Source organism: Oryctolagus cuniculus, chromosome 5 (assembly GCF_051225735.1).
Source record: "Oryctolagus cuniculus isolate XC-2025 breed Fujian yellow rabbit chromosome 5, ASM5122573v1, whole genome shotgun sequence".
NCBI lineage: Eukaryota > Metazoa > Chordata > Mammalia > Lagomorpha > Leporidae > Oryctolagus > Oryctolagus cuniculus.
In genome coordinates, this window is record NC_142871.1 from 102,981,663 (window position 1) to 102,999,814 (window position 18,152).

Sequence of the window (18,152 nt, forward strand, 5' to 3'; positions counted from 1 at the left end):
AGCGTTGCAGCTGTGACTCCAACCTGAGCTTCTGTGGGATGCAGGCATCACAGGTAGCAGCTTAACCAGCTGGCCATGGGTTTCTAACTTTTCTGTACCCAAGTAAACTAATCTTTTAATTCCAGTTTACCTTAAATTTTTTGAAGTACCCTTATAAATGGTAGGTAGGAAGATCAGCTAAGTAACCACTGAAAGAATTTAGGTGAGTGATGAGGGTCTGAACTAGAGCAGTTATAAAAAGTCGAGAGGAAGAAACAGATCACACATTTGAAAGATATCTTAATTTCAATTCTGATGAATTTATAATCTCCATTTTATATCTACTGAAATTCATTAGTCTTTGTCTCTTCCTGAAGAGGTAATCTGTATCAAGCTTATTCAGTGAGTTATGTTTGGTATACAATATTTTTACTAAGCAGTTTTCAGTTTTTTTTAATCTTCAAGGACATGTAAACAAATTATAATCTTATGAGGCTCCAGTTCCTATTTTGATCTAGTTCTTTGTGTTTTGGGCTGCTGGAAGTGTATACATATATATACACATACACATATACATATACGTATGTATTTTTTGAGAAGAACTCAGATTAAGAAAATATCTTTCTACTACACAAATCCCATTTTACTTTAACTCTTGATTATTGTAGTATCAATACTATTTGGTAAATGTCTGGTGACCTTACTATTTCTTCCCTCCTCAAACAGATATATTGATATTCCATCCTCATTTTTTAAAATTTCAGTAGCCTTTTCATGTGTTAGAAGGCATTCTTTCGTCTTTATAAATCTTTGTCTACAGGGCTGATGGAGGCCAGTGAACGGTGGTTTGTTCCTTTAGGTAGTTAAAACGTTGAAATGCTTCCATATTAGTGGACTGCTTTTCTGCCTTCCTGAGTCTTCCTATCCCACCCCAGCATCATTTAAAGGATCAAGCTGAGCTCATGAAAATTCTCCAGAATTATGGCCCTGGTGTGTGCTGATTGATTACTGCCTTTGCCATATTGGTTGTAAAATACTTTGAATATTATTGCTCAAAATTTATAGACACATGTAGGTGTAATTGTTTTTGTGTTGTGTGGGTATTTCCCTTTGTTTATATAAAAATATTTGAGGTCTGTTTCTTAGATTATAAAATCCTGGTAGTAATGGTACTGAGGAACCTGCTTTTAGTTTATTCTCTAGTTTCTGACTGAAATAATAGCAAGTACTCAGTTGTTAACTCTAGTGTATCTCTTCAGAATAAGTGTTTTCCTGAAGCCATAGTTTTTGTGGGTTTAAAAAAATATTTTGATCATATGTAGTTTTTTCTGGTATTCTTCATTGCATATTTGAACTGCTGAATAACGTTGTTCAGGAATTTGAACATAAAAGTATCATAAAGAACAGGAGTTAATTTTCTTCCTGTGGCATACAATACTTTTGATTACCCAAAGCTGACACATTAAGATTGACTTTCCTGAGTAGAATTGCTATTTTTGGATATTTATGTTTCTATTTTAGTAAGTCTATAAATGATATTTTATACAACATAATTTTCCCTTCAGACTCACAGGTTTACAAGTAACAAATTTGAAATATACTTTTAAGGATATCCAGAAAAAAAAATCCTGTTTAGATAAAATAGAGAAATATTATATAGGAATTTTTGTTTATATACTTTTAAGGATATCCAGAAAAAAATTCCTGTTTAGATAAAATAGAGAAATATTATATAGGAATTTTTGTTTATATACTTTTAAGGATATCCAGAAAAAAATTCCTGTTTAGATAAAATAGAGAAATATTATATAAGAATTTTTGTTTATATGTGTTTTAATTAACTAGTAATATTAAATTATTTAATATTGTAAATATATAATAGATAAAAGTAATAGATAAAAGTTATTTTAGATGTTAGCTTTTATGACTAGGGCAACAAATAATTTAGTTTCTACCTTTATTGCTGTATGCCTGTGAGTAATCACTTTTCTTTCTGACCTGGAGAAATAAGTCTTCAAGATTGAGAAGAATATAATAAGCTGAAATCAATTGAAATCGTTAGAAATTTAAATAACTCCTGACATGCTCTCCCCACTCATCTTTTATAAGAATTGCCACTAGTGCCTCAGTAAAAGCTTTTAAAACGGAAGAAAATTTTAGAGTTATTAGTTTTACTTGAAATCATTATAAGAGCAGATAGCCTTCATACATTGTTTAGCTCATTGAGTATTTCCTCTTTACAAAAGAGGATAGGTCTTGGCATATAACTAAAATTATATTGTGGAGAGGGTAGCATTAGAGTTACTTCTTACATTCCTGTTTGATTCTCCGTATATACTGTCTAAGGGATATTTGACGCAATACTTTATAATCTCTTGATCTTCCTGTTTATTGATCTGGGTTAGATAATAAAGTGACCTTTTATATATTCTATTTTCCATTTTCTCCCAGTCTAATCTTGTAGAACAAGCCTAGGAAGCTAGCAATAGATCTGTTATTTTGATGGTCTCTGTTTAGCTGTAGAATGAAAAGCAAATAGAAGCTGCTTTCATTATGTGTATTGAATAGAATCTTGAAAAATATTAAGAAGAAAATTAAAATCACCCCTAACTCCACAGTAAGATATTTTCTATTTATTGTTATATATTTCCTTTCTATTTTTATGTATATAAATATATTTAAATAATTGCATATATATATATTTTCTGTTCTGCTGCGTTAGCACAGATATTCATAACTTTTTTAATGTATGCTTTGGACATTTTTGATAATCTTAATATCTGTTGGGCAGGTGTTAACGACACAGCAGGTTAAGCAGTGGCCTAAGACGCACACCTGCATCATACACTGGAGTGCCATTCAAATCCCAGTTTCTCTGCTTCCAATACAGTTTCCTGCTAATGCACTTGGGAAGGCAGTGGTTGATGACCCTGCCACCTGCATAGGCAACCCTGATGAAATTCCTAGCTCCTGGCTTTGGCCTCAGCTATTGGGGACATCTGAGGAATGAACGAAGGGATGGAAAATCAGTCTCTGTTTCTGTCTGTCTCTGTATCTCTCACTCTGGCTTTCAAAAACATTTATTTATTGTTTTTCTCAGTTTAATTAAGGTATAATTGACAAATATTTTAAGTGCAATAAATAAAATATGTAGTGATACATATTTAAGAAAATGAGTAAAAATCGAGTTTCATACTATTTTCTTTTATTCAACATCTATAAAAACCATTAAAAAGATTTATTTTCTCCTTTGTAGTGCTTTTGTTCCATTAAATGTTCCAGATAACAAAAATTCTACAGAGTGGGAGAAAGTGAAGTTCCTGTTTGAAGAACTTGGAAGTAGTCGTAAGTATTCTTTACTCTAAAAATGTCTATGCTGGGGCTAGTACTGTGGCATAGTAGGTTAAGCCTCCGCCTGTGGCGCAGGCATACCATATGGTCACAGGTTCATGTCCTGGCTGCTCCTCTTCTGATCTGGCTCTCAGCTTATGGCCTGGGAAGGCAGTGGAGCCCTGCACCCACGTGGGAGACCCGGAGGAAGCTCCTGGCTCCTGGCTTCAGATCAGCCCATCTCTGGCTGTTGCACCATTTGAGGAGTGAACTGGCGGATGGAGAACCTCTCTCTGTGTCTCTCCCTCTCTCTCTGTAAGACACCTCTCAAATAAATAAATAAATCTTTAAAATAATCTATGTTGATTTATATTTCTGATGTTTTGGGATTTTTAGAGAAGTTGCTTGTTTTTATTTTTGTTTAATAATTAAACACACAGTCCGAACTTGTTGTTAAATGTATAGTAGATAAATTATGAGCTTTGTATAAAGGCTTACTTTATACAAAACTATCGAGCTATTATGTAGCTAATTTTTTGACTTCTTAATAAAATTACTGTGGGGGAAAGATTTACTCTTCAAAAAATTTTAGTGGGATAAGTCTTATAATTGCAATGTGATTTTTAATTCACTTAGTATAGTAAAGAATTGCAAATGTACTGGGTATATTGGCTTCATTTTTAACTTTAATAACAGAGAATCCTATACTATTATTTGAGATTAAGTCTTTTATGCAAGATTAAAATTAAAGAGGCGGCTGGCACCGCTGCTCACTAGGCTAATCCTCCGCCTTGCGGCACCGGCACTCTGGGTTCTAGTCATGGTCGGGGCACCAGATTCTGTCCCGGTTGCCCCTCTTCCAGGCCAGCTCTCTGCTGTGGCCAGGGAGTGCAGTGAGGATGGCCCAAGTGCTTGGGCCCTGCACCCCATGGGAGACCAGGAGAAGTATCTGGCTCCTGCCATCGGATCAGCGCGGTGCGCTGGCCGCAGCGCGCCGGCCACGGCAGCCATTGGAGGGTGAACCAACGGCAAAGGAAGACCTTTCTCTCTGTCTCTCACTGTCCACTCTGCCTGTCAAAAAAAAAAAAAAAAAAAAAAAAAGAGGTTTCATATGAATTAAACAGTATTTTATTTAAAAATGAACTTAACCAAAGCATTTTGGTATTGCTTGTCCGGAAGTTCTCCTTAATCAATTACCTAGGTTTTTAGAAGAAGACACAACTTTAGAGGGTTAATAAAGTTGCTTAATTGTTGAAAAATACATTTGACATTATAAACTGATATCAAAAATATGTACTCCAACTATCATGTGCTTTGAACACAGTGGATTTATTTCCAAAGAAGCCTAGAATACTTTTTATAGACATTACACTGACAAATGTTATTGCTTTTGTGAATGTTTCTCTAATATTTACTGTACATTGTTTGTTCAGTTCTTTCTTTTTACCCAGATGTAATATTGAACGATGATTAAATTAAGACTTGGAAGCTGCTGTGGGACTTCTTAATTTTCTTGCTTTCCACTTAAGATTTCATCTTGTAAATTGTGGTCCATTAATATCTTGCTGATACTAGCAAGAATAAGGATAGCAGTTCTGGCATCTACTAATACTGAATTATCAAGATTTATACATGTTGATCCTATTGCTGAGAAATAAATTGATTCTTTTCTTGTAGTTAACTCCTTCAGGTGTTTTGAGTATCTTCTCTTCTGCCCTAAACATCATTTCATGTTATACTTTGCTTCAACTTAGTATATTTTTTATCAATACTTATGTGGTTAGGATTATTCCATTTCTGTGATTTCATTATCTTGAGACAGATAGATGGATAGAAAGAAGTCCCATTCATTGGTCAGTTTCTCAAGTGCCCAAGTGGCCAGGGCTGACCCAGAACTGAGAGCTGGTTACTCAGTGCAGGTGTCTCATATGGGTGACAGGAACCCAGGTACTTGAGCTGTCACTGTCTGCTTTGGCTAGAAGCTGAGTCAGGAAACCCAGGCACTCTGAGATGGGACACAGATATCTTAATTGCTGGACCAAACACATGTCCTTCTCATTAGTATTAATTTTAATTTTTATCTCAATCCTTAAGCACCATATTCTAGAGTACATTTCACTCATTCCAGTGGATCTGCTGTTGTTTTATGTCCAAAACAGCCATCCAGCTATTCTTTATATCTAATCTTACTGTACATCACCTTACCTCTCTGCGTATTTTAGGCAATAAAATGCATAGTTCTTATATGTGTGCATGCAATCAGTGTAAGTGATTGCAGTCAAAGAATAGAACATAACCATCACTCCAGAAGTTTTCTCAATGTGTCTGTTCAGTTAGTATCATCTCCCTTGACAGCTACTCCAATTGCAGTTTTTGCCACTCTGTGCCAGTTTTATGTTTTTTTGAGTATCATTAATATCATCATATATTATGATTCTTTTTTGTGTATGTCTAGACTAATGTTTTAAAATTCATTCATATAAGTGGTTGATTTATTTTTGATGAAGCAATGCATTACATTGTTTTTAAAGATTTATTTATTAATATGAAAGGCAGAGTTAGAATGAGAAATTTTACATTAGCTGCTCAAATGGCCCCAAAGGCCAGAGCTAGACCAGGCTGAAGCCTGGAGCCTGGAACTCCATTCAGATTTCCCATGTGGGTGACAGGGGCCCAAACCTTGACCATCTTCTACTGCTTTCCCAGGTGCTTTAGCTGGGATCTGGGTTGGTAGTGGAGCAACCAGCATTCGAGGCTGAGCTCATATGGAATCCCAGCATCACAGCAAGTGGCTTAATCTGTGTGCCACAGTATCAGCCCCAGAATAATGTATTTTATAAATAGTACACACTTGTTTATCAGCAGTATCTATTATATATATGTGCTCAGATCATAGGCCCTACCATATTGAGGAAATTAATGGATGTCTTTAGTACTCATTTACTCATCCTTTACGCAAATACGCATAATTCATAGTAATTAACTTTGGGTTCTGTGGTTTAGATTATTTTGAACATTAGTAATATTAACTTTTTGATTTGTCAAATGTACCATAATATTTCATTTTTTTAAATCTAAGACTTTTTTCACATTTATATGTCTCTTATTTAATTATGTGCTAGTTGTATGAACACCTTCTCTTCGTAATTCTGGTACGATCAAGAAAGTAATAGCATCAAAATGCCTTTAATTTTATAAAATAATAGTTTCTTTAAGTTAAGGCTTAAAAGCTACCTTGTATAATTTGTGAATTTTTTGCTCATATACTCTTTACATGTTATGTAAAATTGAGGTGTGAGTTTTAAGACAGGTCATTATAATTGTATTAAAATCCTTGAAAGGATTAACATGAATTCAGGAAAATAATCAAAAATTGTAGTTCATCCCACAGAACCTGCATTTAAACTAGATCAATATAAGCCTGATAGGACTTGTATGAAAACTAGAAAAATTACTACTATCATTTGAAGATACTCAGATTAAAGTATTTCATTATATAATCTGATATATTCATTTGAAAGTATTGATCCTGTCCTCACTTATTGACTTTCTTTAAATATGGCCTAAATTCAACTTGCTTACATAGTATTTCTTTTATGGTGTCACATTTGAATCTATTTTTATTTTTCTTAGTAGGTGGACAGGCTAGCCCTCTTAAACTAAAAAGTGAGAAAAACTTAGAATTTTAATCTTAGGCTATATATATTAAAAACTTACCTGAAAATTAAGAACAAAGAAACTGGAAGTATTAAGATCAAAGGGAAAAGCAATAAAGAGTCAAGGCTCATGGCTTTCCCATGTAATGTTATTTATCAGAATCCATCCTTGAGAAAGGCCAATCTTTTTATTAAGTTTTGAGCATGTGATATTTTGTTGCTTCTTTTAATAACTGATAATTTGCTAATAATTTTCTTCTTAAGGGATGAAGGAAAGAAAATCTTAGCTAGTTTGCAAGATCTTTTATAAATCAATTTGTCAAGAGCCCTTTTTTATATTTTTTATTTATGGGCCCAGCATGCTTCCATTGTGCAACTCTGCTTCCATTATTTTTTATTTATGTAAGTTGAACAAATTTCAAGTATTTCATATATATAGATTTAGGAGCATAGTGATACTTGCCACCCTACGCTTCCTCCCATGTTCCCACCTTCTCTCCTCCTTTCTTTCTTATTCTTTTAGTTTTTATAATGACATACTTTCAGTTTATTTATTTATTTACATATTTTTAAACTTTTATTTAATAAATATAAATGTCCAAAGTACAACTTTTGGATTATAGCAGCTTTTTCCCCCCATAACCTCCCTCCCACCCACAACCATCCCATCCTCCACTCCCTCTCCCATCCCATTCATCAAGATTCATTTTCAGTTATCTTTATATATAGAAGATCTGTTTAGTATATATACTAAGTAAAGATTTCAAAAGTTTGCACCCACACAGAAACACAAAGTATAAAGTACTGTCTGGGTACTAGTTATACCGTTAATTCACATAGTACAACACATTAAGGACAGAGATCCCACATGAGGAGTAAGTGCACAGTGACTCCTGTTGTTTGGATCTGGCTAAAAAGCTCATGAGAGTGTTTCAGGCATGGAAAGCCAAGACACTGTGGCAAAAACAAACAAACAAAAAAAACACACCTAAATGAAAGATCTCTGAGTGAGATCCCAGTGGAAAGAACAGGCCATCAAAGAAGGAGGCACCTTTCTCTGAAGGGAGGAGAGAACTTCCACTTTGACTATGGCCTTGTCTAAATACTGATGGAGTTGGCGAACTCAAGAGGCTTCCATAGCCTTGGCAGCTCATGACAGGAGCCTCTGCTGATCACTGACATCATAAATAAGAGTGTCAATTATTTACATATTTTTAAGAGTTTTGTTTTTTTGAGAGGTAGAGTTCACTCCCGAAATGGCTGCAACAGCCAGAGCTGAGCCGATCCCAAGCCAGGAGCCAGGAGTTTCTTCCAAGTCTCCGCAGGTGGAGGCTTAGTCTACTACGCCACAGCACTGGCCCCTCGGTTTATTTTATAATCATAAGCTTATCCATACTCTAAGAAAAGAATTCAACAAATAGAAGAAGAAATTTTGTAGTTAACACTTCAGGGACATGGTAACATTTATTTGTTTTATTCTTTCAGAATGTATTAGGAGATCAGGATTTTGTATTTTATGTTAATTAGCTGAATATATACTTTGAGTACTATAGATGTGTATTTTTAACAGAGTTTTTCTTTCTTTGCAGATGGTTTAGCTGCATTGTCATTTTCCATTAGTTCTCTGACCTTGCTTGGAATGTTGGCAGCTATAACTTATACAGTAAGTGCAATGGTGATAATTGACTTAACATTAAAATCACCTTGGAAGGTAATGTTTTTTTAACCTTAGTAATCTATTCAGCTTCATTATATTTTTGTATTTACTATTTTAGTTCTTTGTTCAATCTTCACTTGAGAAGGGTAAGGTTTTAATTACCAAGTCATAATCATGTTGTCTATGAAATTTAATATTCAGAAACAGATTTTATAATTTACAAATATTGAAGGTAGTTTTATACTATGAAATAATAGATTTAGTGATTTATAAGCATACTAGAACTCCGAGCCATAGATCAGTATCTGTTACTGATATAGTAGACTTATCTTATTTGAGATATATGGTTTTTGAACCCAAATATTTTATATAACTTGATATTTTTTAGTATACGGGATAAAATGTTATGCTCTCAGATGCTTCAAATTTTTTCCATATTTCTAGAAATAGTAAGGCATGAATTACAAATGACTGACAAACTTACACACAGACTACTTTTTTCTTTAAAAAAAGATTTATTTTATCTACTTGAAAGGCAGAATTACAGAAAGGCAGAGGCAGAAAGAGAGAGAAAGAGATCTTCCACCTGCTGTTTCACTCCCCAAATGGCAGTGATGGCCAGAGCTGTGCCCATCTGAAACCAGGAGCCTCGAGCCTCTTCCCACATGGCTGCAGGGCCCTAAGGATTTGGGCCTTCCTCCGCTGTTCTCCCAAGCCATAGCAGAGAGCTGGATCAGAAGTGGAGCATCCAGGACTAGAACTGGTGTCCATATGGAATGCCAGCATTGTAGGCTGCAGCTTTACCTCCTTTGCCACATGGTCAGCCCCCAGGCTATAATTTTTTTACATGTTAAACAAAGTTTATTGTCTTTTTTAAAAATTTATTTTAATTTATTTTTATGGCATACAAATTTCATATGTATAGCTTTAGGAATATAGTTATTCTTCCCACCATACCCACCCTCCCACCCACACTCCCATTCATCCTCCTCCTCCTCTCCCTTTCCCAGTCCCATTCTCCATTAAGATTCATTTTCAATTAACTTTGTACACAGAAGACCGACTCTATACTATGTAATGATTTCAACAATTTGCACACATACAACATACACACAGACAAAAAAAACCCTGAGAATTAGTTTTACAGTTAACTCTCATAATACAACTCATTGAGAACAGAGATCCTGCACAAGAAGTTAGTGCACAGTGACTCTTGTTAACAATTAACACTCTTAGGTATAACGTCAGTGACCACCTGAGGCTCTTCACATGAGCTACCTAGGCTATGGAAGTGTTTTGAGTCCACAAATTCCATCAATATTTAGACAAGGCCATAAGCAAAGTGGGAGTTCTCTCCTCCCTTTGAAGAAAAGTACATCCCTTTTTGATGGCCACTTCTTTCCACTGGGTTCTCACTCACAGAGATCCTTCATGTAGGACATTTTTTGCCACAGTGTCGACTTTCCATGCCTGAAGTACTCTCACGGGCTTTTCAGCCAGTCTTGGAATCCTTAAAGGCTGATTCTGAGGTCAAAGTGTTACTTAAAGCGATTGTCATTCTGTGAGTCTGCTGTGTGGACTGCTTCCCATGTTGGAACATTTTCTCCTTTTTAATTTTATCTACTGTTATTATCAGAAACTTGATCCTATTTATATGAGTTTGATTCCAATGTGTTATGGTGAAGATCTTCTCTGTTCATGTCTATTAAGAGTTCTGTATGCTTCCTGTACTTGGATGTCCCTTTCTTTCTCCAAATTAGGGAAGTTTTCTGTTAGTATTTCAACAAAAATGCCTTCTAATCCTTTCTCTCTTTTCATGCCTTCAGGAGCTCCTAGAACTCATATGTTGGGTCATTTAATAGGATCCTGTAGATTCCGAACAGTGTGTTTTAGATTCCTAATTTCCTCTTTTTTTTTTTTTTTTTGGTTTGACTGTATAATTCCAGTATTCTTTCTTCTGCTTCACTAATTCTGTTGTTAAGGCTTTCCACTGCATTTTTTATTTGTTCTGTTGAATTGTTCATTTCATTTTGATTTCTCTTTAAGATCTCAATTTCGCAGGAGAAATTTTCTTTCTTGTCCTGTACAGATTTCAGTAGTTCATGCATTTGCTATTGATTACCTCTATGTAATCTTATGATAATTTTTTAACTCCATTTCTTGCATTTCTTTAATCTCATTATCTTCACAATCTAGTATTGAAGTGTTGTATTCTTTTGGGGTGTCATGTTGTCTTCCTTATAATTATTTCTCGAATTGGTGTGTTTATTATTTGGCATTTGTAGAGATACTCATTGATTCCTTCTTTGCTTTTTTGTTGTGGTGACTTTTATCTTTGTACTGTGCCTCTGTAGATAAGTGGAGTGTGTACTTTCAGTGAATATCTAGAGGCTTGTAGTGGGTGTGGCCAGGGAGGTCTGTTCATTGCTCCAGGGTGAAGGGTATGTTTGAGGTGACACACTCAGGTTTTCTGTGGTAAATCTCCTCATTTTTTTTTTTTTTTAATCGGAAGGGAAGTTTATTCTGCCCAGCTGATGTCCTCTATTCAAAGGAGACCATTGCCTGATCACTATCCCCAATGGGTATAATATTTGTCTGCTCTGCCCCAAGGACCATACAAAGGATCTGTGCAGTCCTCAGCATAAGCTCAGATTGCCTAGTAGTGTCCCTACTAGGGGACAGCTCTGAGTCTGGAAGCCTCCCACAGTGACTGCCCAAGGTGCCAGACACAATGTGAGTCCTCCCACACAGCCTCTGTGTTTTTCACAGTCCTGGCATACAAGCCTCCCACAGTCACGAGCACTCAGCCCTCTGTTAGTTCTCCCCACCAGAGGAGTCTCTACTCAGCTGGTTGCTGGGTGTGGATAGGAGCTGGCACAGCTGTTAATGCATGTCCAAAATGCTGCCTGCTCTATTGGCTTGCTACAGGATGCCATTGTAAAGTGATCTGGGAGAGAGAAACATGTCCCTCCTTTTTTACCTTTTTCCCCTTCTCTAGTTTGGCAGGTAGGAGATCCCCGATGGGGCTCCAAGCCAGGTTCCCTCTAGGCTCTTCCTGCAGCTTTATTGCCAGTGGCTTAGACTGCTGCCATCTGGTCTCACCTACTTTCTAATGCTGGTGCTTAGGCTCTCAGCTGCTGGAGTCCTGAGTTGTGGGCGTCAACACCCTCCACATATGTCCACCATGTCCCTCTAATTTGCATAGGGTTTCTTCTGCCATTTTCTCCCTAACACTTCACTGAGACTGCACTCTTTCCACTTTTTCCAGACTACTTTTTATTCAAAATTTTACTTGACTTATAGAGGAACCCCAAGTGGAAATGCTTCTTTCCTACCTAACCTTCCCCCAGAGCTGTGCAGGAAGCTTCAAATATATCTCAAACCTTTTTGGATTAGTGAGTTTATGTTTACAGCATTCTTGGTTTTTACAAAGAGAAAATGCTATTTATAATAATGGAAACATTTTTATGTGTTTTCCCATTAGGTCTCCTTTAGACATAAATGAAATGAGTTATTAGTACAATAGCAGAATCTAGATTTTTAGACATTTAAATAAATATTTTGTTTATTTAAAAGAAACAGAGATGGTGGTGGGGGAGCTTAGGAGGCAGTGTGCTCCCATTAGCTGATTGATTCACCAAATTTCCGCTAATGGCCCTGACTAGGGTTAAAGCATGGAACCTAGAACTTAATCCGGGTCTCCCATAGGGGCATCAGTCTCCCAGTCATTTAAGCTGTCACTAGCACTTCTCAGGCTTTGCATTACCAGGAAGCTGGAGTCAGAAGCTGGTGGTGGGCATCAAACCCAAGCACTCCAATACAGCACATGGACATCTCAACAGGTATCTTCACAGTGAGACCAAATGCTTGCCCCCTACATTAAAAGCAAGTTTAAAAATTCTAAAATTTATTTGAGAGGCAGAGAGAGAAATGGATAGCCCAAGAATGGCAGAATCTAGTTTTATGTACATGATTATTTTATGTACATCATTTATGTACATGATTATTCATGTACCCTAATGTATCATAAAGGAAGCATTAGTGTTGGGCATTTTGGCTGAACAGTTATGACGTCAGGTAAAATACCTGTAAATTATTTTGGGATGCTACAGTTCAAGTTCTGGCTCTCCTTCTGATTTCAGCTTTTTACTAATGTGCCTCCTGGGAGGTAAACAAGTGATGCTTCAAGTAGTTGGATCCCTGCCACCCACAAAGGAAACCGGGATTGAATTTCTAGCTGCTGCTACCGTCTGGTCCACTCCCAGGCATAGTGGGCCTTTGGGGAGTGAGCTGGAGTGTGTGCAACTCTTTCTGTCTGTCTGTCTCACTGTCTTTCTCTGCTTTCTAATATGTACATAATTTTTTAAAAAAGAAGTCTTCATTTTAATATCTCTCATGTTCTTATTTGGAGACTCAATTTTACTCATTGCCATTTTTGTATTTATATATGTTAGCATATAGGGAATTTGCCATCTGGTATCAGTGGTGCTTATCCTCCCATTGTACAGAATACATACACAGCATGTTAATTAGTTGTCTTTTTTTTTTTTTTTTTTTTTTTGACAGGCAGAGTGGACAGTGAGAGAGAGAGAGAAAGGTCTTCCTTTTTGCCGTTGGTTCACCCTCCAATGGCTGCCGCAGCTGGCGCGCTGCGGCCAGTGCACCGCGCTGATCCGATGGCAGGAACCAGGTACTTCTCCTGGTCTCCCATGGGGTGCAGGGCCCAAGGACTTGGGCCATCCTCCACTGCACTCCCTGGCCACGGCAGAGAGCTGGCCTGGAAGAGGGGCAACCGGGACAGAATCCGGCGCCCCGACCGGGACTAGAACCCGGTATGCCGGCGCTGCAAGGCGGAGGATTAGCCTAGTGAGCCGCAGCGCCAGCTAATTAGTTGTCTTTTAAGAAGCTGTCATAAATTAATAATAAATTAGGAGTTAGACCTGGTCTCTAATTGCTACTCTGTGATTGATTTATTATGTTTATCTGAGTTTGTCTTTTAAACTTCCTGGGTTTAGTGTCTTCTCAACTTAAAAGGGGAAAGAGGCATTTTTGAAAAGTCAAATGATATTGCTTGTAACAGTACCCTGAAAAGTATATGGAAATAAGGAAACTGCCATTGATGAAAGATTACTTTGGAGAAACTAACGGGAAAAAGAAAAAAGTAATATGTAGTGTCACTGTCAATAACCGTGAAGAGGTTAGGGTTTTACCTTACTTGCAGCCTGCCATAGTTCTGTGTATAGTTGCCCGAGATGCAAGATTTCATTGTCATAGACAAAGAACTTTATTACTTACAGCAATGGCCATAGGATCAGCATTTTCTTGTGCTGATTCCCTAAGTCTCAATACCCGTGGGGCAATGTGAATAGAACCTGATAAACTTGCACATGGTGGAGAGCATTACAGAACCCTGAGCTTGGGGAAGCTGAACCCTTTATAATGAACAGGAAGCTTGCTTTCTCTTTACTCCAGAGAAAGACACTATCTGTATCTTCCAAAAGTATTTGTTGTATAGACATCCTTAAAAAGATAGCACAGAAAAAAGAAAAAAAAAAAGGAGTGGATGTGGGGACATAGACTGCTAGGCTTGCAAAACATGCAGAAATGAAAGACTCAGGGAGGAAGAATTGCCTCTCAGTGGTCAAGTTGTAGATGTTATGCAGAAAATAAGGGAGCATAAGGGAATAGATGGTAATGGAGGCTGTTACTGCTATTAAGGTCAAGAGTTCATGGCCCACATTGTGACACAGCAGGTTAGGCCTCAGCCTGTGACACCTGCAGTTGGCTGCTGCACTTCCAATTCAGCTCTCTGCTAATGCTTCTGGGAAAGTAGTAGGAGATGATCCAAATGCTTGGGCTCCTGCACCCTCGTAGAAGACCCAGAGGGATCTCCAGGCTCCTGATTTCAGCCTGGCCCAGCCTCGGCCATAGGGGCCATCTGGAGAATAAACCAGCTAATGGAATATCTCCATCTCCCTCTCCTTCTCTCTCTGTCTTTCCTTTGCTATCTGTAACTCATTCTTTCAAATAAGTTGAAAGAAAGAAGGAGGGAGGAGGGATGAGGGAAGGGAGGGGATGGGAGGGAAAGGAGAGGGAAGGGAGGAGAGGGATGGAAAGGTAAGGGAAGGAAAGAGGGAGGACGAGGTCAAAGGTGGTTTCTGTAACATTTGAAAAGAGGCCTGAATGAACTAAAAGCAAGCCATGACAGAGGAGTAAGTGCAAAAATCCTGAGAGGAGCACATGTATGGTATATTCAAATAGTAGTAAAGAGGCAAAACCGTTGTGGCTGGAGCTCAGTTAACAAGGGCAAGTATGGCAGTAATTCAGATGAGCTAGTGAGACCATTTCGTGTGGAGCCCTGTAAATCATAGTTAGGATTTTGAATATTGTTATTATTAGAAACCACCAGGTATTTTGAATAGAAAATTAATGGTTCTGACAAACATTTTAGCAGTATTACTCTGATGGTTTGGAATTAACTAACTATAGGTAAGGAGTGTGAGGGTAGAAAAAAATGAGTGAAATGATTAAAAATGTTTGAAAGAGGACTTTCCTGTAGAAACAATATTATTATAAAGATGATATTTTAAACTAATATTTTATATTGTAATTGAAACTTTGAAAATTATCATTTAAATAATTAAACCAAATATAATACTGTTAGTGAATTATTTAAGGTAGCCTTAAAAGAGATCTTCTCTTCTAGAATACAGTGGGCTGTGCTGAAGAACATTGATTAAAAAACTAGAGGAACCAAAGCAGGGTGAGAATTGCAAAGACATGAAAGTTGCTGAATATGTAGGGAAGGGCCACTTATGGGTTAAGGCCAAAGAAAAGTTTCCAATATAAAAGCCAAAATCAGACTACCTAGGAGTTACATTATATGTATTCTTCAAGCAGCTTAAGCATTAAAGTTGTATGCTTAGTGGTGAAGCTTAAATGTGGACCTCAAGTTCATAGGTTCCTTGAGCTACTTGACCATCTAAATTTTTCTGTCTTTAAAGTGGGAATCAAATTTCAGTAATTAGGTTGTGAAGATTTAAACAATCCACCATCTTAAAATATATTGGCACTTAGTAAATAGCCACTGAAATGAGCTGATTATTTCATTTCAGGTGGTTCAGACTATAGTGCCTACATTTTTCTTGTCCCAGTGAAAGTAAACCAGATGGCAAAGCAATTATAACCAATGACAATATGGATTATTCAAAGATGAGTATGTCACAGAAGCATTCATAATTGGTGGCTAGCTGGAGTGTTCGGGTGGAGGGGCGCATGGGGACTGCTGTGGATAGACAAATAAAATCATTTAAAATGCACTGTAAGTGTGCTCAAAGCTCAGTCCTAGCATGCTTGGGTCGTTTTAGGACTCAGTGTGGGTAGAGAGAGGAAGGGTGTTAGAGGAGATGCTGTTTGAAGGGGTACCATCATGCATGCACAGCTGAGCTTCAGTCACAGTCTGATCCAACTCCCCTGTCAAAATGGACCCATAATACCTATAGGAAAAACTATAGGAAAAGTTCATTGAAAGTCAACTATTTGGGCCTGCATTCTGACATTGTGGCTTAGCAGAGCTGAGATCCCATATGGGCACAAGTTTGAGTCCTGGCTGTTCCACTTCTGACCCAGCTCCATGCTAATGGCATGGGAAAAACACTGGAAGTTGGCCCAAGTGCTTGAACCCCTCCACCCATGTGGAAGACGTGGAAGAAGCACCTGGCTCCTGGCTTGCACTTGGCCCAGCCCTGGCCATTGTGGCCATCAGGGGAGTGAATCAGTGAATTGAAGATCTCTCTCTTTCTCTTCTTCTCTCTCTGTAACTTTCAAATAAATAAAATAAATCTTAAAAAAAAAAGTCAGCTGTTCATAGATTGGTGGTCTTATTGTAAGTAGGTGATTAACAGTACTAAGTATTATATTAGTTTGCAGTTGAGATACAAAGTTTTCTCCTAACCTAGAAAACCTGAGAGTTGGGTTTTTCATTTGGTAAGACATTAAAAACGGGCATAATACACGTCAGAAGTAGAAGATTTGTGGTACTGTGGGTTAAGCTGCTGCCTGTGATGCCGTCATCTCATATGGGCACTGGTTTGTGTTCTGGCTACCCTACTTCCGATCCAGTTCCCTGCTAATGGTCTGGAAAAGCAGCAGAAGATAGCCCAAGTGGTTGGGCTCCTGACACCCATATGGGAGCCTGGATGAAGTGCCTAGTTTTAGCCTGGCCCAGCGCTGACCATTGCTGCCATCTGGGGAGTGAACCAGTGAATAGAAGATATTTCTCTCTCTCTCTCTCTCTCTCTCTCTCTCTCTGTAACTCTTCTAAGAATAAATAAATAAATATATTTTTTAAAAAGTAGAATTTTAATTTTAAAGTACCCAAAGTGGAAAATTCATACTTAACTATACTTTGAATTATTAAATTAAAATGCCTGTTACAGAATCTTTACCTAATTTTCTCATTGTGACTAGAGAATTTTTGTATTTCATGTTCCAGTTAACTCTCAGTTTCTTAGATATGTATTATTATTTACTTTATAAATTAGTTGATTATTTAAATTTTACTAAGATTGTGACCACTGTGTAATGTCTCAAGGAATAGCCAAATAACCGAGCACTCAGTTTTAGGAGAAAAATAAATAATGTCACACAGTATCTTTTTCTTTTTTTAAAGATTTATTTATTTAATTAAAAGTCAGAGTTACACAGAGAGAGGAGAGGGAGAGAGAGAGAGAGAGGTCTTCCATCCACTGGTTCACTTCCCAGTTGGCCGCAACAGCCGGAGCTGCGCAGATCTGAAGCCAGGAGCCAGGAGCTTCTTCCGGGTCTCCCACATGGGCGCAGGGACCCAAGGCTTTGTGCCATCTTCTACTGCTTTCCCAGGCCATAGGAAAGAGCTGGATCGGAAGAGGAGCAACCGGGACTAGAATTGGCACCCTTATGGGATGCCAGCACTTCAGGCCAGCGCTTTAACCCTCTGAGCCATAGTGCTGGCCTCCACACAGCATCTTAATTTGCTTGTTGTTTTAAGTTTAAATTGAAAAGAAATCTGATAATACTTATTTTTTTTTTAAATGAGATCTCTAGGCACAAATATCTAAGTAGATATTTTAATTTTTTGGTGCCACCAAGTGGGGAAATATTGAATAATGATGTCCTCAAGCAAAATATGATATATGGGCTAGTGAAGTACCTGTAGAAGCATTGACTGCTAAACTTATTATTTACCAATATCAGTAAAGTTTTAAACATGCCGTCCAGGATGTTTCTGAATTATAAATACATACTATGATGTTAATATGTGTATATTTACTATACAATATAAATTAACAAATGTAATTATCTGAAAACAATCCAAATATAGATATGTTTAATGTTTTCTTCTAGTACACATTAAAAGTTATCTCACTCTCATGCCTTAATTCAAGCTATTATAACAGACATGCCCTAGGCTCAGTGGAATAAGCAATGACTATTTATTTCTGACCATTCTGGATGTTGAGAAGTCCATGATCATGATACCAGCAGGTTGG

The 18,152-nt window shown here is 37.3% G+C and overlaps 1 protein-coding gene across 3 annotated transcripts in view; it reads left to right on the forward strand.

Annotated features, from left to right (window-relative positions):
• The window catches only part of LMBRD1 (LMBR1 domain containing 1), a 143,590-nt gene that overhangs the window by 48,790 nt on the left and 76,648 nt on the right, over positions 1-18,152 (forward strand). For all 3 annotated transcript variants that reach the window (XM_089333068.1, XM_008263085.5, XM_070073909.2), the window contains exons 6-7: positions 3,236-3,324; positions 8,555-8,628. In XM_089333068.1, the coding sequence (XP_089189194.1) occupies positions 8,605-8,628 (24 nt within the window). In that variant the 5' untranslated portion in view covers positions 3,236-3,324; positions 8,555-8,604. The remainder of the gene's footprint in view (positions 1-3,235; positions 3,325-8,554; positions 8,629-18,152) is intronic.